Raw genomic sequence first — 24,212 nt, forward strand, 5'->3', positions numbered from 1 at the left:
TAAGATATCACATTGGCTAGTTTATTACAGTAGCAGTTAAGGACCCCTAATAAAGTATAATCAAGGTGCATTTGACAAACACTGAAAAAATATATTGAAAAAGAAATTTACTTACCTACATTACAAAGCAGATAAAATTAATGCACTATTAAATTAACAGTAATTCATATCTTGATAATGTAAGCTATATCACAAATTATGTTTTTTTTTATTTGAGGCATCAGTTTTTGATATTACTGTCCCTTGTTGAAAAAAGAGCCTGAGCTGATCTGAATCAAATTATTGCGATGGGAATTTTTTCAGTTTTGAGGATCACCATTGGATCTAGACGCAAATACTTTAAAAATTTAACAGGATCCAAATATTATCATTCAGTTCCATGTATTTATTGTTTGCTTGGTAGAAATCCTTTGCCTGATCTAATTTCTGGATGTTTGATATTCCACTGTTTGTGGCAAAGGACCTAGTAAGCATCATAAAATATTCTCAGTGATGATAAAAGCCTTTCTCCATTGTGCCCTAAGCTTATGTATCACACTTTTTTGATGACAGTCCAACACTGAAAGCAGCTGTACTTTATTGCTAAAACTTTCCCTCAACTGTAAAATACTGCAAAACATTACTACAGCATGAACTGGAGTTGTTCACAAACTCCTTCCTGTTATACAGAAAAGCCAGACAGACATGAGCGTTCTAAAAGATGGTTTCACACTCACCTGGGTATTGCTCACTATCTATATTTTTTTTTGCTTGTTCACTTCTCCTTTTCTCCCGGGCCTCTTTCCAGCGCCTTTTTTCCATACCTGGGCCTCTCAGGCATTTCCTTACTCGACACTTTGTACGTTGGACAGTTTCTGGGCATGCTGTTCCTCCAAACTGTGGCTCCATTTTAATCATTCTTGTCCTGATCATATGGCCCTTTCCACATGACGTATTGCATTCTGACCACTGGGACCACTCTGTTAGTTCACAGTCAATGGCTGCAAAGAATGAGAAACATGAGCAAATACAGGAAATCTGCAATATCTGCCAACCTAACCATAAGTCAGGAAGAAACACACAAATGTGGCGAATGATTTTTTTTTTTTTCATCTTACATACAGGAATGTTGCTTAAGCCTTCAGTCTTTTCAGCAAATTTTGTGAAACTCCACATCAAAATTTTCTATTGAGTGAGTTAATTGCTAGCAGAAATATTATTTGCCACTCTCACAGTCCTTTCCAAGAGTGGTGCTGGCAGGTCACTAAACTTAGAACAAACATGACTAATTCTCCTGTGCCTTCTTCAGTGTTCCACTCTGTAAGTCCACATGTCTATTTTGTAATGGAAAGCTGTAAAAACTTGAGCTATATATACAAAGAAAGAAGCTGATACCTGAAATCTAAGCCTTGCTTTATTCGTAAGACGTAGAGCTTTAAACTGATATACTTTGAGATCCTGAGTAAATCAGAGAAGAAAAACAATGAACAAACTCTAAAAGGAAACTTTTACAGCAACCTAGAAGGAACAGAACCTGTATCATTTTTTTTTCAGTTTTATGCTGTAAAGAGAAGTCACTAATAGCATTATGACTGAAAGGTTTGCATCTTTTCAGCATTGTTTAAAACTCACAGCTCCACTGAACACTAATCAAAAACGGTAATTTCAAATTATTTAAGAAAATCTGAAATGTAAAACTGCAGTGTAAAACCTTTCTCTAGTCAATATTTTCTTTGAAAATTTAATGATGTAGTTAGTTATAAAAAAATCTCTTCAAATTTCTGACAACTGTACACCAAAAGTATAATCACGTCGTATTCATTCAGCAGCGCTTCAGGCTATTGCTCTTCACAAAGAGTGTAAAGCAACTGGAAAATTGTACCACCCAAGAAGTGGGGGATTTTAGTAGAGTAGGGAATAAAATCAATGCAGTTGTCTCCACACTATCTACTAGTGCATATGATATTCCAGGGTGCGAAGGGAAGTAGGTCGCTAAAAAGGCTATGGTGCAATTCAGAGATGTATCAAAGATGTAGCCTCTTTTCTGCTCTAGCTCTGAGCTAAAAGAATCACACAGGTAATCTTAAGCCTTTCTTTCCTTCCTTCCTCTCAAGGGCACATTCTGCATTTGAGTTAAAAAAATTTTTTTATATATATGTATATTTATCTCTCTCTCTCTCTCTCTCTGTATATACAATTCTGACTTTTTATATTATTGGGAAGTGCATGAATTGTTGCATAAAGTTGTGTTAAACAGTGTAACCACATACCCATAGCAGTGATGGTCACCAGCGTAAGTTTGAGTAAGGCAAAATTAAATTAAGTCATGGTCCTAGTTCAGCTGCCAGAAGCCAAATGTGCATATTAAGTATTAAAATAAAATAAGTCAACAGATGATAAGACTCCCATATTACTGAACCCCACTCCAGTAGGCAGACTAAAGCATAATACAAATGGAAAACAAGAATGAGAGCAAGAGAGCACTGGATCACTTGTTTACTTGCAACTTTAAGGAAGCAAGAACTGCTCTTTCCAGTTTTAGACCCCCCCACCCCCCAGAACAGAATCAGAAAGTCTATAACATTTCTGAATTTAGAGAGCATTTACATAAAAATGTTAATACTACGTTTTAGAACCAAAGGCAAGCAGGAGATAATTGTCCATACAAATTTTTTTTTAAAAAGAACCACTGTAAGCATTTAAGAAAGGATGCTACAAAATAGTGATGATAAGGTTTTTGACTATTAGTCTGTAACGTGTATAACATTAGCCTTCATTTTCCCAGAGAGTTTTCCACACTTACGGCATTCGGGTAACATGCATTTTTCTACTTGTTCCAGTTCCTCATTGCAGTCCCCAAGCTCAGCAGCTGATTTCAGCATTCTTTGCCGGGTTCGCGTTCCCTTCCCACATGTTACACTACAGTCACTCCATTCAGACCAAGGAGAAAGTAGACAGGGAATAGTATCTAATATGAAAATGAACAGATAATTAAATTTGTTACACATTACAAAGGTACACATTTTGAAAACAATTCAGGTTGAAAACATAGTGTCTTTCTTTTATCTGTCTTCAACTACTCATATTTTGCTGTCACTTTGGACAAAAATAAACCGCATGCTGAATGATGCGCCTGCAAAAGCTGAGAAAAACTGTATTTAGTAAAAAGGCTTTGGTTTTAATAGTTAGATGCCCGCGTTTTAATAGTTTTTCTTTGCTATCTTATTATGTATGTCTCTCATTCATATATTGTGTTTGAACCTTAACCCTTTTAAGAAACCAATACATAGCTTCAGCGCACAGAACTGGAAGTCAAATCAATAAAGTCTAAAATGTGGCATTTATTTATTTACCACATTTTATCTACTAAAAAATCATTTTTAACTAAAGTTCTTGCTGTCTTTGATGAAAATCTTAACATTTCTTAAGAAAATAAACGCATTATTAGTAGACTGTTAAATGCTAAGGGGGAGACGACTGGCTGACGGCATAAAAGGAGCACCTCAGTTCTCAACTGCTCATGGGCTAAAATGAGAGGATACTGTTTTATCCTAGCCTTTTGATTAAATATACCTCATATTCTAAAAATCAGAATGGCTTGCTTACATATGGCATGCTAATATATATATATACATCACTATGGGTGATACACTCATCATAGCATACAACTTAGTATTTTAGCATACAACTCAGTCCATTGGTGAAAGTAAGTGGTACTTAATGCACATTCCCCTAAGGAATCTAATTTTAAGGGAAACAAGAAAAAGTGGAGTGCTTCTGGTTTAGCTGTGTTCTTTGGTGTGATGGAGCAATGTGTCAGAAACGATGGCTCTCCTCTTAGCAGAGGTAATAAACTCGTGGATACTTACGGCATTCAGGCATCATGCATTTCTCTGCCTCGGTAGTTTCTGCCTTGCACATGGATCCGTCAGCGGGGGTCATCTTAATCATTCTGTGTCGTCTTTTCATGCCCGTTCCACAGCTAGCACTACATTCATCCCACTCACCCCATTCTGTGACAAGGCAGCTGCTGGGGGCTATTCAAAATGGAAAAAGAAAACGGTTCACTAGCAGAGCTCATAAAAAACATGTTTTCAGCCGTGCTCCTGTTATTGACTGGATTTTACAAAGCTAAAAGAAATACTTACAACATTCCTCATTTACAATACATTTCTCAGTCTCTTCGGTAGGCACTTTGCACATAGAGCCATCTTCAGGGAATTGTTTTACATATCTCTCTCTTGATCGCGTCCCCATTCCACAGGAAACACTACAGGGGGACCATGTTATCCAGTCAGACATCATGCAAGTGGAACCATCTAAAATACAGAGGACCATTTCAGTTGCTAATATTAGTATGATTACTACCCACTTCCCTGATAAATCTGTATCTGCCCATTTGTGTACAGCATCAAATTGTTGCTGCCGCCCACATTCTGTCTGCTCTTACTTTACTCCTTTCATTGCTTATACTGCTGGGTACTTCATACACCCACTCAACTGACCTGCAGAATTGACCACAGACAGCTACAGGTTTGCATTCTTCAGCAATTATTCTTCTCTTTGCCCTAAATCAAGTCATGCAGCAACCAACAGTTTAAGGACTTCAAAGAAAAAAAAATTCCCTAGCTTACAAAATGTTCATGTCCTCCACCCTTTCCCTCTGATTACCTTCATCACTGCAGCCTGGACCCATGCATGGCTGAAAATCTTGGGTATCCGGACAGGGCACACTGAGGTCCAGCTGAGCTTTAAGCATTCTCTGCCTCATCCTCTTGCCTTTTTCACAGGTAGAAGAGCTGCAGGCTGACCATGGAGACCAGTTTGAATATATGCAGGTCTCAGGGGTGTCATCTAAAAATAAGACAAGACGGTGAAAATTAACAACAGGTTATCCTCCATTTGCTTCTGTTTACTTTGCTGGTGATTACTTTAGATGTTAATATGATAAGTTCTTTCCGTCTGCACTCTAGTCTTCTCCACTTTAACCTGGGGGGGGGGGGAAGACTAATTGCCAACTCCGATTTAAAAAAAGGGAAATGCTCTTTTTTGTTAGAACGCTGAAAAGCTTCTGTTTTATTACTTTTGCTACTATTGTCACCTGTCACATACACATGTCATTTCTTTTCTGTATAAGGGAAGGCTAAAAAAACAGAAAAGGTGAAAAAAATAAATCACTCTGACACTGAGTGGGACTTCTGCTCCTTAGTCAGTTTTGTACTCTATCTAGAAATGGCACAAAATATAAATTAGCGCAGTGCAAACTAATTTAAAAAGTACCTTCTTCTTTTTCTTCCGGTGCTAGATCTGCCACAATATCATCTATGTTATCAGGTACGATATTGCATTGCTCCCCCTGCAAAGAAATGATTGTGGAGATGGAATTTAGGAAACTCATGTGCAACCAGATAGAGGGGCTAAGATAGGTATAAAATGAGTTGCTAGAAGCTGCAAAGTAGCACAGCTACTGTGTTAACACAGCTGTATGTGTAACATACAGCTACAAATTTGTAGTTAATCACTTTTGTGTAGACCTCCAGTGGAGAATTAGGATTCGCTCAATTTTAATAGCACTTAGTTAAATGAGTCATGGGTCTTACAATTTCATCTCTAAAAAAATTCCAGTACAGAAAAGTGATAGCAAGCAGAAGGAGACGCTTGGGGGGGGAGGGGGAGAAGAACAGAGATTAAAGGATTTGAACTGCTGCTTCAAGTAAAAAAAGGGTTAAAAAAAATGTGATTAAAAGGATGACTAGGCTATCATTCTAGATTGATATGGATCTAATATATGCTAGGATTAACTTACTTACTTACACTCTTGAAATGCAAATGGAATGAAGTGACTGTTTATAAATATCTAAATGTGGTCTAAACACCCTCTCCTCTGGCCTGCCCAAAAGAGGCGCTGACTGGTCTTAAGAAGATTCTTTACTGGATAACAGTGGAGAAATAAAGTTGAGCTAAGAAAACCAAGTTTAAATATCAGAGAACGTTTCTGACGTAAAGGGAATCACTGAATAATTATATATGAAAAGTTGCACCATAAATCATTAAAAGATATGACTGGACAAAGCACTCAGGAAGACAGTATACTGTATTTGCAGCAGTAGTATCAGGATATGCTAAAAATTTATATAATGCTTTTTTTCCTCTTCTAATTCCTATGCATATTTAAAAAAAAATCCCCAAATAAGTGGATGCAGCAATTACCGCAAGTAGGAGAAAAAAATATCTCAAGATGGTTTTAAATTTAAGAAGAATTTTTACTTAATTATCTTTGATGGGAGTTGGTCAGGGAGAGTAAGGTTTTGCAGGGGGAGAGGGAAAGTTTTTTTTTTCTTTTATGAGGATTTATTTGGCTATTATTTTGTAATGCTACCTTGCGTGCAATTCTCTCAATGACCACTCTGGCTACCAGCTTGATAGACCCTCCTTCTGGATCATAAAATGGACTTTGAGGGTGATCTAGGCTCGTAAGTGGTCTGATCTTCTCTTGAGGAACTGTAGGTTTGTTGGGAGACTGCAATCAAAAAGAAAAAGATAAATATGGCTTAAAAGTAAATTAAAATTATTAGTAAAAGTATAATTGATCTGCAGAAATAAAAACGTTTTTGAATGCTAAACTCAGAAATTCCAACAGAAGATGAACTTGCTATGTTCGTACTTAACAGTAAGTTTTTCTGTTGTGAAGAACTTCTCTAACACTTTGGGATTGGACCCTGATTCTGGGTTCACAATAAGATGTACACCTTACTGTGTGGTTAGATAACTACATTAAAAAAACCTCCCAAATGCCTACAGAGCTGCCTTGTAACTGGAAAAATTCCTTATGCTCTGAAAAGACTGAAGTGGGGGGCGGGGGGAAGGAGGGAACTATAGGAGACGACACCTTTTGTCATCTAAAATAGAGTATGTATGGAATTTGAGGATGTAACTCATCTTGCCTAACTTCAGGTGTCTATCCTATGTGTTTATGGAGTCATGGCGTAGGTATGTTTATCACCCATGGAGACATAATCAATTCAGTAATTTGATATGTGACTCATCTGGTCAAAACCAGGATTTTACCTGGGCACAATCTGAATCTCTTTCCGGACTGAGAGAGAGGGAGAAAATGGATGATTGTAGAGCCTTGCTGTGATGTGAAGTGCAGAGTTTCATACCCTGCTGTGGTGCCAATTAACTAGTCTGTGCCAAGTGGGATAATCGGCACTAGGCTGAAACCGTAGAGAACTCCATTTGAACTGGCTGCTGATGGGTCATAGTATCCAAGGGTCTGGGCACCTTAATACTTCTGTTCTGAGCAAACTATGTCCTCAGTTTATTCAATAGATGATTACAGTAATATCCCAGGGCAATATAATATTATTCCATTAATAATTCTCAGGGAGCTGAGGCACCCTGAAGGACAGTAACTGTTGCCAGTAACTATCTAAATGACTTTTAATTTGTTATAAGCAACATTTTTAGTAGAGTGGTATAAAAGCATATATGACATTACCATGGATGAAACAGCTTTCATTCTTCACAGCTTTAAAGTAAACCTTATGTTTTGAATACATTACAAGTAGTCCAAATACCTCATAGGTAACACCACTGTCTGTGCCGGCATCCCATGGTATTAAATCCTGAATGACTTTCTGAACCCAGCCACAGTCCTTGGTACAGAGGTCTTCAGCCGAGAGGCCGACATTCCAGTCGGGGCTGGGCCCCAACATGGTGAGGAAGGACATCAGGTGCCGATGCCTATCAACAGAAAATTCAGCAGAGGGAGCAGCTCTCCTGCAAATTGCAAACAGAAAGACAATATTAACAACTGAATTCAAGTTTGCTATTAAATAGCAGTGAAATGGTGCTTCACATTGGGAAATACAGAACACGGGAATGACACTGTGTAGGGATGGACAAGCAAGACTGGGAGAGGACTCTTGCTCAGCATGGTGTTTTCTTCTCAGCCATAGGCAGCCACTGTTTGAGAAACAACTTTGACATCATGCAAGGACAGATACAGTTTAGTGGGTGACAGAGATGTAGCAATAAAGGGCTGCAGCAGCATGCTCATGACTCAGTCATGCAATAAAAAGAAACCTGTCAGGACACTTACTACAACAATCCAAAAATCTGAAGTAAAATAGCAGGGAAGTACCCTGAAGCTTTGGGCTGCTGCGATACTTTCGACCAAAAGAAAATATACAAATTCCAATTTTTACAGCGCTTAGAAGTGCAACTGGGGAGGGGGATAGGCTCATTAGTCAGCGTTTCAGTGCACGTTTAAGTGAGAGATGAATAGCTATTGCAAGATAGAGTTCAGCTGAGCCTTTTGCAGGCTTCTGCCAGGGGATGTGAAAACACTTCTGTTCATCCCGCCTTTGCCAACCATTTTCTTAAGAAGAAGCTGTTAATCATGCCAAATCATGTAGTGCTTTCTGATGTTGACCAGTAAATATCATATTCTTGTTCAAATGGCAATTAAAATCAGATCTGAACTTTCTGTTCTCAGATGAAAAGTCTTCATGGTATCGTCCTCAAGAACAACAACTACTGTTGGGTTACTTAAACTAAGTAACTGTAAGTATTGCCCAAACTTGGCAAACCTGCTCCAACAGAAACTGGTCTGAAGTCAGTATAAGTAAGTTTTCTTCAGATACAGGACTGGAACCGATGCAGAGTCCTTTTTTTTTTTTTTTCCCCCCAGTTTATGCCAAAACACACTGTTTTTACCTGTTCTCCTCTAGTCAGAAGAAGAATCTTCCTATTAACGTTTGCCTCACTGAAAACATGTGGCCCTTTATTTGTCCATTTATTCTTGCTCATAGAGCTCTCAGGACACTGGAAAAACAGCTCAAGGACAAGAACAGCTCAAGGACAGTGTTCTTGAGAAATTATCAGATGTTATCAAGTGTAAGATGTCTAACTTAGGGTGGCCCCTTCACGAGGAAAGTTGCACAAATAGGCATTTCTTAATAGTTAAAATGCTCTGGCCACCTGTGTTCTGGAGCCTTCAGAAGTTGTTTCTTACTGTGTAAATAGGCCGATATTGAATTAAAGATTCTGAGTAGAAGGGTTTCCAACTGTTTGATGACATTAATCCTGCCTTTCCAAGAAAGAGATGCAAATGACTTTTATCATGACAGATAGAACTCTGTTTTGATTTCAGTGGAACAATTTGTCTAATGTAAATTAATAAAATAATGAATGAAGCTATCAATTTCTCTCTGTGAATACAATATTCTGATATATTTGTCAAGTACATGGCAGTGATTATTCTTTAAAAGCCTGCCAACTGACTTCAATATCTAAAGGATTTACCACAATATAAGAAGCACTTTCTAAGAATTCCCTGTAGTAATTTTATATTTAATGCTGAGAAATAAACAACTTCTTCAAGGCTGACAGCACACAGCAAGTGTAACAAAGATATGTTTGTTTATATACCTGATCTTAAGATTAAGGGTATGTCTATAATCTGCACACTGCAGAACAGACACCAAAACAGCTCTTTTAGAGAAGAAGCAAGGGCAGTGTGGCCTGCGTGGAGCCACTCTCTACTGCTTCTGGCAGCTGAGATATACTGAATTTGTCAGTATGGGTGTCTCAGCGTTGTATTTCATTGCTCTGTACAGACATGTTCTCAGAAAACCAAGAGAGGCAAACTTTATCAAACCATTTAAAGGCAGATGGTTAGAAACCACTTGAAGAAACCTTTAGACCATTGTAGTGGAAATCTTTTGTCACTTGCTATTCCTGTTATAGGCACAGTACCGTTAAATCTTTGAGTGCTTTGTTAGGAAAGTAAATATTAATCCTGTTATTAATATAATTCAAAATTAAACATGTGTACTATATGTCTAACTATATCAATATTGAAACTGTGTGAAGGAACACTTTAGTAGGAGATAATCTTTGCAGACAAGCTTTTGCTACTTATGTATCACATTAGATAGCTCAGTAATCCCATCTTCAGAGCCCTTTGTAAAATTTACCCTACCACCTGCTCTTTCTTTAATCTAGTTTTATGACCATTTGACAGATGACAAAAGAGGAGAAAAGATTACATTGCACATGATTTCTAGTTTAGCTTCCTAAGTCCACCCTTGTTTCTTTTTTTTTTTTTTTGGTCAGAAAAAACCCACCTAGCTACTGATTCTAAAGTCACTGAAAATCCACAGGTGTCTTGGCTTTCTCCAGTAAAGCCCCAATGTCTAGTTTGTGACATGCTCAGAAACACTTTGGGCTTGATACTGTCAGCTGCTCAGCAACCAACTCAGGTCTAAGCTCTGTTATAATGAGGCAGCAGCCAGCCATTTCTCTGTATCTCTCTCCTGCAGGGCTGGACCTATTAGAAATTTTCAAAATACCAGAGGAGCTGGCAGGAGACCCTTTTTCATCCAGTCTCTTCATGCCTGGGATGCCCAGTCTAGGTTTGCTAACTACAGCTCCGTGCCTACTCCACAGGCAGAAGAGATTCAGATTTCTCTCAGGAGTGTGTTCTCACTATTAGCTGTGCTATTCTGGTGTCACAGTACTTTATGGGTCTCCAGCTGAAGTTATTCCATTTTTGCATAGAATATGTAAAGGCTCATACAACCAGGAAAAAAAAAAAAGTTAGTAACAAGCATTCATTCTGTAGCCTAGCGGTGAGAACATCAATGTGGAACAGCAATAGCCCCTGCCTTAGTGAATATTTCAAATATTTTACCCAATGTCTGTTCAAGAGAGAAATGTAAAAAATTAATAGAGGAAACAGGGAGGCAAGTTTTTGCCTTTTCTTACTCCACTGTTATGTACGCATGTACACAAGGCGCACGCACTTTGGCTGTTGTGCAGGATAACACGCTAAGTGGGACATTTTAAAATTTCTGCTTGCAGGGTTAAAAAAGATTGAAAATATAAATTATCCTAAGATGTTATCCTATTCTAATAAATAACTTCTCCATGGATACTTGTAAGCAGTATGCATACAAATTTGAATCACATTTTTATATTGCTGCCAAACAGTAAACATTGACACAGTCCTTGAGTTGCTGTAACTAAGAAAGTGAGACAGGCTGATCTTAAGGCAGAGTTTATATCCACCATCCTAGGTATAGAGATTGGCTTATACAACATAGAATTGCTTTTTCTTATAAAATGGCAAACTTTTAACATTGCCAGTATGTGAATAAATAGTGTCATTTTTAAGGTCTTAAAATTTTAAGAAAGTTTTCTTCCATGATGTTTTGTACATGTTTAGTAATGCCCATAGGAAAAGTCTTCAGTTTATAACTGACTGATTTTCTGTAAGAGCCAGATGTGTCCCTTTTCCTTCCCTTACACATGTAAAAGCACAGGAGAATATGAGTTGCAAAGCAAATCCAGAACATTTAGGTAAGTTCTAGGTGACAACCTTGATTCTAAAGCCACAGGTGGGGTTCCTGCTTTTGCTGGTTGAAGCAGACAGTATTTTTGCACTGTACACCTGATCAGCCTGCTGATAAGTCCTTTCACATAATACAGAGTGAAACAAAGTACTAGATAGCGTCCTGCATTCTAATTCCCTCAATCTTCTTTATTTTTCTTCTATTTTCTCACTGTCTGTTAAGCATGATTTGAATCATGAGCTATAGGGATGACATATTCAGAGCAGGATAAGAAAATGCTTTTTTCCCTAGCTTTAGAAGAAAAGTTAAAAGAGCACAAACATGATTTTGCTTTACAAGGTTTTCCCCTAAATGAACTTCTAGTTGCTGATGCTATCGGTGCTGGGGATGGGGGTGGATTTTTAAAAAGCCTTTGACAGTCCAGCAGAAAACTCTACTTGCTACAGGACATACTTTTGAATGTTGAATCAATACTGTTGTGTTTTACTGCTATCAGTGTAAAAGGTAGAGCACAGGTGAGAAGACAGAAATACCTTACAGAAATAGTAAAAATAGTATTTTACAGAATGAAAACTTTGAGATTACTTTTGATTTCCTGTTTCATTAGTATACAAGTAAAACACTAGAAAAAAAGCAGCCAGCGCATGTACTGTTTGTCTCTATGATACTAACTAGCTTAACAGATAAGACCATTTATAGGTTTGAGTTTGCACACTGGAGTCAGTGTGGATTTTACTGCTGGATACTGTGTGTACTACAGTCATGTAAGAAAAATTATTTGCCTTACCCATGCATAAAGAATTTGGCTCCCTGGATACAGAATTTTCCAGCACACAAAAACCTATCATATAAGGACAGAGCTGAACGTTAAAAGCATCTCTATTTCCATTGCAAAGTGCAGTGCAGCGTAGAGACTCTCTAGTTAGCTCTTAGTTCACCACGTTGGATACCAGAAGCGACCTATCTGCTGCAGCACAATGTATAATGTACAATGTGTTAGATGCTCAGTATGCAACAGCAGAGGAAAACCCATCAGCCGGAAACATCTTCAGAAACACTAAAGTTTGTGCAGCACTTTACAATTATCCACATTCTGGTTTTGGTTATAGATTAAAAAAAAATTATGTCATTTAGTGGTCATACTAGAGATAAGAGGAGAGTGTAAAATACTAATTGTTACGACAGTTAATGGAAATAGACTTCTCATTCAGGTAGAGAAGTCTTACATAGTTTACGTCCGGGGAAAAATCTGGTTGTTTCTATGGATTTAATAAGCTGAAGGATATTGAGGGTATGGTTGTTTGGAATTCCTTATACCTCTCCAGCTTTCTTCACAGAGGGGTATTAAGGTATAATCATTTTACGCCTAGGATCCGGACACCAGATTCATACGTTTGTACCAGGAACTGATTCCATTGGTGCTAAGGGCAAACTAACAGCCTTTCCAGACACAAGGGAAAAAGCGTAACCCCGATTTGAGTAAGAGAGGTAGAAGAATCTGTCTGCGTCTCAGGGCAGCCTGAGGTAACGGCTAACAGCCGTGCGCGGGCCACAGGCGCCAGTTCAGAGCAGGGCAATTCAAGCGCTGCTGCCTGAGGTAAGCCAGCTACCTCCAGCCCACAGGCAGCTGCTCGAGGCTAGGGACCAGTACGGCAGAGCTGGGCGTCTGACCTGGAACCTGCACACTGAGACAAGTCCTGGACAACTTCTCCTGCCATCCCACTAGCAGGCACAGAAGAGTGCACCAAAGACTGCGGCTCCATGCTCCTAACGCCAACTTTATAGGTACTTTCATCACCTTATTACTACTCCTTACTCAGCAGCTCTTTACCCCTGTTCTCACCGTCTCTTAGAAATGTACTGAAATTACCCAAAGTTTCAGAGACATCAGAGAATGGTTTATGGGAGAGGAAAGGATCAGAAAGCTGACTATTATCTTTCATAACTATTTCGCCCAACAAATTCTGTGCGGTCGAGGTTTTGCATATTTAGGGGATGTATCCAGTTGGAAAGGGAGTACAGAAGAGTAACATCAGTCTTAGGACATCCCACAGGATTGCTTAGGGAGCACAAGCCTTTTTTCTAATCTAAAAAGTCTGAGGCTTTTTGGCAATCAATTAGCAAGTCATTAGAAGGCTTCAGACATGTTCTTCACAATTCCTTTGAAGCATCCACATTACCAACATTTTGAACTGACTTTTAACATGTTTTAAACAATCAGATGTGCCTCCAGTACTTCTCGTGTTAGATTTTAAAGTTCAATAAATCCCAGTAAATTCTGACATTTAATGGAAGAGTACTGTGCAAGCCACAAAGGCATCACAGTTGGTGCTGATATACCAATGAGGTAACAATATCATTCTTTTTTAGCTGGAAAAATAGCTGAATATATATATATCATAAAAGTGCATGTTTTAGGGAGACGGTAGATGAGTTACCATTATGCCTATAATCAGCAAAACTGACATGCTTCTATTCAGAGGCTTACACTACATCAGAAGTACACTTTCCAGGATGAAGGATGTATTTATTCAGCTTAGAACTTTTTGCTATTGATACAAATAGCATTATGCGCATGAAAACACATTTCCACTCTTGAACTTCCAGCTCTGCACCTACTGCCTACCAGCAGCACCCACACAACATCTGTTTTATTGATAAAACTTAAAAAGTATGACATCCTGAAAAGTGTACTTGCTTCAAAGAAATAATGAAGAAAGTGAAGATCTAAAACTGAACGAAAAAAATACCGCTCTCCTAAAAGCCAGCAACTAACAGAACAAATTAGATGTTATATTAAGATGAAGTCATGCATAAGACTTAGGACTATTACATGGACAACACAGTTTTATTAACAAGTATCAACACCTAAATATAAAAACAGAATTTCAGCATTGCAGAGAAGACGGAGAATCCTTCTTAAGTTCTACTTAAATGCAGGGCAGGTAAACTTTTAACCTAATGAATAATTTAAACATGCACGTGTCCCAGAAGAGCCAGAAAAAGAAAACGATAATAAAATGAACACTGAGTCAATGAAATTTGACTGGCATCCATATAAAAAGGTTGAAAATCACTTTAACGCCAAGTTGTTATTGTCTCTGAGTAGTAAATCAGAGGTGATGACAGTAAGAGTTTGTCTATTTTGTTCATAATGAAACAGATTAAAGACAGCTACAACACACTGTTAGTCAATTACCTGTCAGACTACAAAAAGGCCTGCATACAAATCTTACTTTACTGTATAAAAGCTCTTAATAGAAGAATATTGCCTATAAGCAGCTGAGAGAACATGATTATGTGATTGTGTACACAACTAAGTAAGGGACTACATCATTACCACTGACATTAAAACTACTAATCAAAACAAAGGCTGCTCCAAAAAACCCCCATCAAATTGAGTATTCTAAAAGCAATATTATAAAAATAAGGGACATTGTGCAGCTTCGTTCAGGCATTTTCATATTGTCAACCAGGAAAAAACTCCCAACTGCTACTTTTGATAATAATGATATAATTATTCATTTATATATCATACCATCTAGTTGACATAATACATTCAGAATGGATTTAACTTTAACAATGAAATGTGGAAAGGCTTTTCTCATTTAAAAAACTGTCAGATTTCTGAGAATGTTGAATTGTACTGTATTCTTTGGGGGCAAACCAGTTTGGTATGGTCCTCCTGCATAATGCCTGTGGCCTTTGTTTCTGTTTAGATTAGCTGCACGTCGCTTTTTAGATCACTTACTGTGCATTTACAGTCAAATCACGTTTTAAGAATCCTTTTGCAAGATACAGGATTATCATATCTTATCCAAGGCCAGTCTGAAGAGGAAGCGAAAGGACTATCCCTGTATGAATTCAGCACACTTCTCGCCTCTTCATTTCCTAGGAGCTCTGGGGCTACAAATCACCTGCCCCATCTCCCTTCTGTTTTCTCTAAAGGAAAACAGAAGAGCCCAGAGTAATTACAGCTATATTTACAAAGAAAATCCTATAGGATGTCTTAAGAGAGCTGTTCCTTTGAACCTCCTTTTCATTTGGCCAACCTACAATGCCGTGGCCATGCACTATTTGCCTTGAGAAATAATCATGAGAGATTACCTCCTTTATCTGGTGCGAGAATTGTCATAGCCAGACTGCTGATCCTCTCCTCTCCCATAAGCAATATCAGATGAATAGCATAGACTTACTTGCAAGAGTGCTTTAACCAGAGCCTCCAGTTTGCTATCAATCAGCTTCATTTATTCTGAACATTAGATTACTGCAAATAGCTCCTTTTAGCAGAAATGACTATGTGACTATTTATTGGAATAGCTACAAAACGTAGAATTTACCTTCAAAGATTTTTGAGAGAGAGAATTCTCATGCGTTCCAAAACAATTTATTTTACAAGTAGCAACACCTCACAATTGCATTTTTATTTTTTCCTGGTCCTTGTGTAATCTCTGAAGATGTCCAACATATCCCACCTTTATTAAGACTTTATTAATAAACTTCTTAAAGACATTTCATTTATCTCAGTGTCTGTATCCATCTAACCTAGCTATGCCTTTTTGGTGTCTGGAGATGTGAACTGGAGAAAGTGCTTAAATATAATTACATTCCTAACAATGAAAAGAAATAACAAGGCTAATTTTTAAATTTTGCATATAGATTTCTGTTCACCCGAAATCTTTTAACCGACAAATTGGTCCAATTACTTGGTGATTGTTTTTATACGAATGAGGAGATAGGATTAGTAAGTAGATATATAATTGTGTGAAAATAACACATACATGATTACTCACAAAATTATAAAGGGAAATTATTTTGGCTGAAGGAAAGACAACAGATGGCTGGGAAATAATCATAAAATAGTAACTACCGATGGGAGGAACATATAAAGGAAAACAAAAGCAAAGACAGAATGGTATGAGTAAGTTGTTTTAATTGGATGGCCATTAATTTCTATGAAAAATCTGTGTAAAGTTCTTTCGGTGATTGTTCTTAGTTAAGTTTTTCTATGTTTAAGTCTTTTCTATGTTTTAATACCCAACTTCTTTGCCTAGTGACATTTGGATTTTACAGTAAACAGTAAGTGATAGGAAATGGAACTGCCATATGTGCTTGCTCTGACAAAAGATGATTGATACAATTTCTTTTTCCTTTCCAACAAACACACGTGTTCTTCCTTACTTTTCTGAGATTGAATTATGAATTTCTTAATTTCTTAATGTGGGTGTCTGACCATCTGTCAAACAATGAATTTTCCCTAACTCTCAATAATACACATAAGACCTAAGACTAATTCTCTTAATAAACATGATTTAGTTTTGTGATTAGAGTTTAGTTAACACCTAATAAATGTATATGATTATAAATACAAAGACTTCAGGTAAATACAGTACTTCACAACTGTACAGAAACACAGAAGTTTGCAGAGGAGTATGCTAGCTTTGTGATGCCCATACATACTGGGACTGTGCTCTTCATCTAAGTGTGCCTGTGCGGAGCTATTAAAATTGGGGAATCCGGTTGTGAGGGCAGCACGTGCCGTTGAGTTTACTGATTGTTGTTAAGTTCCCACAATATTAATAAAATGCAAACTCATGTGGTTAAAGCTTTTCTTTTATATTAATTCTCCAAATGTACACATGTATTTTGAGCCACTGAAAACTGAACTTGCCATATATCGCCCTCAATTTACAGTATAGTGTGACTATACCCCCCCCCCAACCTCCCCGTGTGTAGGTAGCCCTGCTCAGACAATAGCCCTCAGGAAGGCTACAAACCGTCAACAGCCATCGGGGTGGCTGCATCAGAGCGGAATCTGGCACAACAGCCCAGGACTAGCTGACTGTGCACCAGCCAAGGTACAGCCAGCCTGCATGTATGACTATGAGTCAATCACCTTACCCCATACCTAACGCTGCAGCCCAAGGCCCGTTGCGCTCTCCTGCACGGCAGCTGGCTGCACAGCGGTGACTCTCCCCTTGAGTAGGGACGCCTGTCGGGGTTACTTCCTCGAGGTTGAGAGATTCCTTGCCCGCGACAGATCCTCGGTAAGTGACTAATAGCGCGCTGATACTTTGCAGACTTTGCTAAGTTACCTCTTTGATTGATTGTGCACATAATCCTTACACATAAACCGTTGACCAAGTCTGGGACTAAGACTGGATCCAGCCGCCCCTAGACTCCTCTGAGGAGGAGTCTGGAAAGCAAGGCGGTCCACTCTGAACCTCGCGACTCAACGGGAGAGTCTCCTTGACACTTTTGTCTGACCCTGTCCTCCGCGCAGTAAATAACCGAGTGAACCTTGCCATCGACCCTTGTTAAATCACTGTCTTATTTATGATTGAACTTTGTTAAATCACTATCTTATCTCAATAAAACACATTGCTCCTTCTCTCTTACAAGTGAAATACATCACTCCCCACTCATCTGCCATATATAGATGAATTACCAAAACTGGTAAAAAATGCCAGTTGCTTCTATGGATCTTTAAAATGTGTTTTTTTCCTGAGATTTACTGCAAGTACTTTGTTTTGCTTTGTTTTTAGTCAAATAAACTTTTCCTCTGCCTTTTATACAAAATGTAGAGCTTATATAAAGATCTAAAAACATTAGGAACATTTTTTTGCATTGTTTTTACTGTGAAACCATAAATTTACCATTTTGATCAGAGCCCTATGTGAAAACCTTCATGCTGAAGTCAAGCCCTTTTGACAGAAGTATTTTGATCAGCTCTACTGATGCATAAGCTGATCATTCAACATGAATTACTACTCCTGCTTACAGCTGTCTGCAGCCTACTGACACTTCTGTGAAACTTCAAAAATACTTCCAAGTGATGTAAGTGGGGATGCCCTCACAGCTGAGGGAAGCTGGCGCTCCTTACGGTGGCACATCGATGTTATGCGCTCAGTCAGGCAACACCGTGAGAGCGCGGGGTTCAGCTGGAACCCCACGGGGAATAATGACAGGAATTTGCTTTGACTCCTGCAAGATACGCTGCAGGAATTTTTAAGACCTAAACTGCAGGAATCTAACCGTTCGCCAGCGCAGAGCTGGAACGCTCAGGACTGCTCTACAGCGCCACGGAGGTTTATGTCTTTGCCTTTCTGTTACCACAAGTCACAGTGCCTAACTTCTTCCCTGTATATTACTTTGTATATCAGATTGTTCTTTCTTTATATGCATTAGTATTTCTCATCAGACTGGGGAGTTAAAACTCTCCTATTTTTGTCAATAATAAACTTCACTAGATTCATCTCCGCTATCTATAAAATCTTAAATGGAGGAAATAGCTGAGCTAGGCATGCCAAAGTGTTGCCATAGAAACAAGCAACTCTGGCCTTCTCATTCCTCTCATTTTGCACACAAAATCCCCAAACTGTTAAAGTATTTCTTAATGCTATGCCTTACAGTTTTGAGAAAGGAAACTTCATTTACATCTGGATTTACAGATGCTGGCTTTCACCCTATATTAGTTTAGACAGCTCAGTGTGACAGTAGGAGATAACAAGAGAGATAAGGATTTATGGAAAAAACTCTAGAGGTTTATACAAATAAAAAGTAAAGACACACATGATGTAGCGGCTCCACAGAAATAAAATGTTGCTATGCAAGAATAAAAAACAGAAATATTTTATAGAAGGTTAGTGGTGGTCACGGCGGGGAATGCAGGGAGCAACATAAAACTTTGCAGCCTATCAGCATAGTGTATTCCTGGGATGCATGTCACTACACTACTTAGTTAATATGATTTTAACTATTAGGCTCATATAGTAGTACATCCATGCTGGTCAAGGATTACACTTAAAAAGCACAGAGCTACCACAATATAGTATTTTCATTTTTTAATAACTTTCTCTCTTCGCAGTAGTAGATATGATAGAATCCCTGAATGTTCTGCAGGAATGTATTGTTACTACCACAGCTTATAAGAAACTGGATTTTAAGAAAGCTAAACCCAGAAATATTAATTATTAAAAATGCTTCCGAGCAGTTGAGCATGAAACTTGAGTTTTACAAAGGAAAGCATTTTCATCATCTCCGCATAACAGATATTCTGCTAGAGAGCATCTTTCCATGTAGGACTATGACATGGGACCTCGAAGTAATAGGGCACATAAATCTGAAAAAGACATTTCTTTTAATAGAAACATTTGCATTTCTTCTACAGATAATGTACTTCTCCTCTAAGAACTGGCTTCTTGCTCCTTTTGTTTATTATATTTCCTATTAAAGCTTTTACTTTAAGGAAGTTGGTTTCCAAGAAAATAGCCTGGACACTGAACATTACTCGTAATTAATGGAAAAAATACCACTTATCATGGAATTACTAACAAATAATTGTTTCATAATCTACATCTGTATATGCAAGATATAAAACCAAGGTCCTGGCTACTTCTTACAAGAGTAGCATTATTAGCCATGATACGGGGTAAAATGCTGAATCATTCATTCTGCTTTTTTCCACTTCTTTATCCAGTTTCACCAAATTATCTCATTATTTACTGTTATATACCATTACGCATTTCAAAAAGCTTCAACCTGAAAATCCCTCTCCACCAGTCTCAGTTCTGCATTCTGATTTTGTTCTTGCTGCCCTTCTCCTGCTTCTGTGATGCCTTTCCCAAAATATTTGTTCAGCCGTTTGTACTTTCTATGGCATCTCAAAGGTGGATGCTTTCTGAAAAAAAATGAGCTACCAAATATTAACAAGTGACCACAGGGATACTGAGGTCTTCATATATTCATTAAACTTGATCAAATATGGATGAGTTTTTCAACTCATTGATTATCAACTCTTTTTTCCAAAATGTGGAAACACTTACCTTCGTAGTTAAAGTGCTATTTTAACTTTTTAAGCATAAATACAACATGTATTTTCGTCTAACTTGGCATGAAAATTTCAAACTGGATACTTAATATATAGTGAAATTAAACCAACGGAATATAAGATAGTATACTAAGTGTCATACAAGATGAACTATAAGTGATACATAACATTTCTCACATTTAGCGGTTCTCTTGTTAAAAACTGAATCCATTGGTCAAACATACTGAGACTGGAAAATGATGGAGTAAGCCGTTTTCCTCTGTTCCAGCAAATCACAAAATAACTTTCTACTATTCTGTGCCAGCACTGAATTGTAACATGTGCAATGACGCCCTGTATTACACCACACGAGCACAGCAGGATGTGTCTGCATGTGTGTTTTAGGTCAGATCAGCAGTGCACTTACTTTCCAAGTGAATTTCCCAGTTGTGCCACTTACCCTGCTTTGGTTTACAGCATGGAGCAATCGCAGACCACAAACTGGATTCCTTCAGCTCAAACTAAACCAAAAGACACATCTGGGAGCTTCCCCAACATGCTCCAGCTGCCAACAGACACCCACCGTCCATGCAGCTAGACTAGCTATTCCAAAATAACCTCCCATACCCAAAAGTGTGTCCATTCCTCAGCACTGTTTCACTCTATATATCTTCTCCTTTTGCAGTGTATTTTTTTACTTAAGTAGGTAGGCTTAGGCATCTATTCATTGTGAAGACTATTCAGGTTATAAATACATGCACTATAGAGACTGTAATGCTCACACCATAGAATTACAGTAGTTAGAGTTTTAAGTTTAGACAAGAAGACTTGTAAGTTTAGACAAGACATAACCTCACACAAAATCTTTTGAAAATATGACCAGAGTGCCTATTTAAGGCAGAATGTGGTCCATGCGATACAACACAATTTCAGGTACTGAAATTCTTATAAAAGGATATCTGTACTTGGAAAGAGCCACACAGCGATCTGAAAAATACTTTTAAGCATCTCAAAATTTAAATCAACTCATCTGTCGCAAGAAAAGTACATCATCATTCCTCAGAGAAAAACTCACGTCTTTTCTTCTAGGATAACAAAGATCCAGTGAGATGCCAAATACAACCGCATTTCACTCATCCCACTTCATTATAGTGGCAAGTCACTGAGAATAAATTTGTAATTCAGACCGTTTATCAGCCTATTCCTCGTTTCAATTCTTCATGCTCTGGCTACTAGCAATTTTATATCCTTTTATTTTCAGTTGTTCATGATGACTGGTTATCAATGAGACAGTCAGGCTTCTACAAATCTAATTATTTCTTTGCTAGAACTTTTATTTTCCTGAATGCAGCTATTATTGCGGTGAAAATCATGTTATTGTGACTTCAGTGCACTTCAGGCGTAGTAATGTCGCTGTTACAATGACAGCAGCTAGTTTGGTTTTTATGACAGACTTCCTGATTCTGTCACACAAGCAATGTTCTTTTTTACAAGTACAAGTAACGTACTATATTTAAAGATCTGTTGATATTGTAAGCTATTAGCTGCAGTTAATACTATAAGCTGTTTTTCCCGCAAGAATCCCTAAAATGGCCCTTAAGGTTTGCTTCAGGCAACAACTTGACCCTGTCTCAGCCTGAGAGTTATTTAAGTTTCTTTTTCAATCGGGTATTCTTTTTGAACTCTTCATGATATCCACTGTACCGCATGGAGAAAGACTGTACTCTCACTTATCTAACAAATCACATTTACATGACAGCTCTCCACATGAGTCAAGTTAAATGTATGAAACTGTCTCGTGCTAAATGAATAGTAACACACATGAAATTATTTGGACCCTACCTATGGAGTAAATCAACTGACATTAATGGTATTACCATGCACACTGACAGAATACTTTATCTGTACAATAGATGTTTAAGTGATATTTTTAAATGAAATAATCTAAAATGGAAGGAATACTGAACTTTGTAAGTAAAGATCATGTCTCTGTGGATCCTTACAGTAGTCTTGTTTTATTTCTGCCAAATAAACAGTATTAGTACTGCAATTAATTTTATAATGCATTCTATCTAATGATCCCATATGTATAATATTCTTGGACTTAAGGGAGAGAGACTCAGAAACACTAAATACTGCAAGGGCCATAGTTTACCTTAACTAGTCACAGTTCCATATCTTTATTAAAAGAAAAAAGATGTCATTCAAAAACTGTTATAACATCAAAAAATTACTGGTGTCCAAAACACCATAGATTTTGGAACAGGACTATGAGCTCCTCTGTGTCTCCTTCACACACCAGCTTCCGCAAGGCAGAGCCACTGAAGTTCACCTGTGCTACAAACACGCTGAAGTCCCTAGATGGCACCCACAGTATAACAAACAGTTGCCATGTGACCGACACTATTTTCTCTTTAATTAAAATCATGTCCCAGCCTTTCGTATGTCTTTGTTCTTTCTTCACCAACAGATTTAATAGCTGCTTGGCTTTATACTACACACTTTTGCCTTATTATAAAATACTTAAAATACACATTTTTCTCTATTATAAGAAACTTACAGGTGGTGCAACTAGGTGCACGTGATAAGGTGTTCAGCGGGTTAAATAGGACTACAGAAGTATAAAACTGTAATGCAAGCAAATACCTGGACCTTACTTTCTAAAAATTGCAGAGGTAGTGGAAGATACTTGCAGTATTCAACTAATTAGGAGAAAATGTCAAACAAATATTCAAGAAAAATGAGCATTATAAGGAATTCAACATGTGTCAGTAAAAAATAAGTTTTCTTACTTTCTTGTAAGGACACAGCTAACTCTTATTCACGCTAGGTGAAATTATAGACACGTGATTTCTGTTTCAAATTACTGGAGGGAACACTGTTTATAAGCAATTCGTATATTCAAATGTTAATGATAGACAGTGGATAGATGATTAAAGGACTGTGATCTGAGCTTTTCTTTTCACTTTGGAGGAAACAACAAAATGTAAGCTGCCCGTTACAACTGGTTAATTACAGTTCAGAATAAGTGTATTTCACCAAACAGAATGCCAGTAAAATCAAACTATAAGAGCATATGTGTTCAAACATGTCTTTTCTTAATACTACTTCTCATCCAGATAGTCTAAGGGCTTGATTAATTAAGCAACTGAATAACTCAGAGGCTAATACATCCTGATACCAGTATCGGCATTCATGGAGAGTGCATTGCACACTGGGACAGGAGATCATTTCAGCATTCTTAATGTAATACGAAAAGAATCATATAAACTGCAAGTGAGCAACTAATCTCATAGTTTACTCATCTAGGCATCACACAAAGCAAAATTTTTCTGAGTACGTAGTGTTTTAAAGAGACTAGTACTGGGTACACAGCTTCACTCATATGAAGTATTTTAACTGGATGAATAGGAAATGGAATGACTGCAACATTAAAAAAACCCACTTTTCTCTATTGAAGGTGATTAAAGAAAATTTGTAGGTACTTTTCAAAGTATTTTCATTTGTATGCTAAGAGGAGTTTGGTGTGGTACTTGTGAATAATGCTATCAACTCTTTATAAGATATTCTCAGAAGACTAATTGACATGAGTAACTTACATTGTCAGATCTCTAGTTTCTAGGGCTCTGGGCATATCTTGCATATCTTTTTTTTTTTTTTTTAATCTAAATCCCCTCCGTTATCAAAGCTGAAAGGCACATGGATTTGTATCTTCCCCTCTCAATGCTGATTAATACAGATTGCGGAGAGAACAACGTTTGACACTAACACTGGAATTCTAACTTAGACCCTGTCAAATGTCTGGTCTCAGTGGAAAACATCCTAATGATTTTAATTGTTTTTTGATCATGAATGTTATTTGGTCAATTCTATTAGGATTTGGTGAATAGGTGTATCCACGCTAAACCAGGTGGTGGCAGCAAGTTAATGAGACATGCAGCACATCCTCTTGCTGGCACAGACCATCCACAAAATAAAGGCCGTGTTCAGAAGTGATTTAACATTATAATGGCACTAGTACATGGAACATGTTTTGGTTATGTGGATTTCCTAAACTGTTAAAC

At 37.7% G+C, this 24,212-nt stretch overlaps 1 protein-coding gene and 1 long non-coding RNA gene across 3 annotated transcripts in view; one reads left to right on the forward strand and one right to left on the reverse strand.

Annotated features, from left to right (window-relative positions):
* Positions 1-24,212, forward strand: part of LOC104147431 (uncharacterized) — a 170,494-nt gene that overhangs the window by 115,931 nt on the left and 30,351 nt on the right. The window lies entirely within an intron of this gene.
* Positions 1-24,212, reverse strand: part of SPON1 (spondin 1) — a 204,618-nt gene that overhangs the window by 3,948 nt on the left and 176,458 nt on the right. Inside the window, exons 8-15 of the mRNA XM_068945201.1 lie at positions 7,560-7,761; positions 6,359-6,499; positions 5,260-5,335; positions 4,651-4,833; positions 4,128-4,298; positions 3,849-4,016; positions 2,783-2,947; positions 717-980 (exon numbers count right to left, since the gene is read on the reverse strand). Of these exons, the coding sequence (XP_068801302.1) occupies positions 717-980; positions 2,783-2,947; positions 3,849-4,016; positions 4,128-4,298; positions 4,651-4,833; positions 5,260-5,335; positions 6,359-6,499; positions 7,560-7,761 (1,370 nt within the window). The remainder of the gene's footprint in view (positions 1-716; positions 981-2,782; positions 2,948-3,848; positions 4,017-4,127; positions 4,299-4,650; positions 4,834-5,259; positions 5,336-6,358; positions 6,500-7,559; positions 7,762-24,212) is intronic.

This window comes from Struthio camelus, chromosome 5 (assembly GCF_040807025.1).
Source record: "Struthio camelus isolate bStrCam1 chromosome 5, bStrCam1.hap1, whole genome shotgun sequence".
NCBI lineage: Eukaryota > Metazoa > Chordata > Aves > Struthioniformes > Struthionidae > Struthio > Struthio camelus.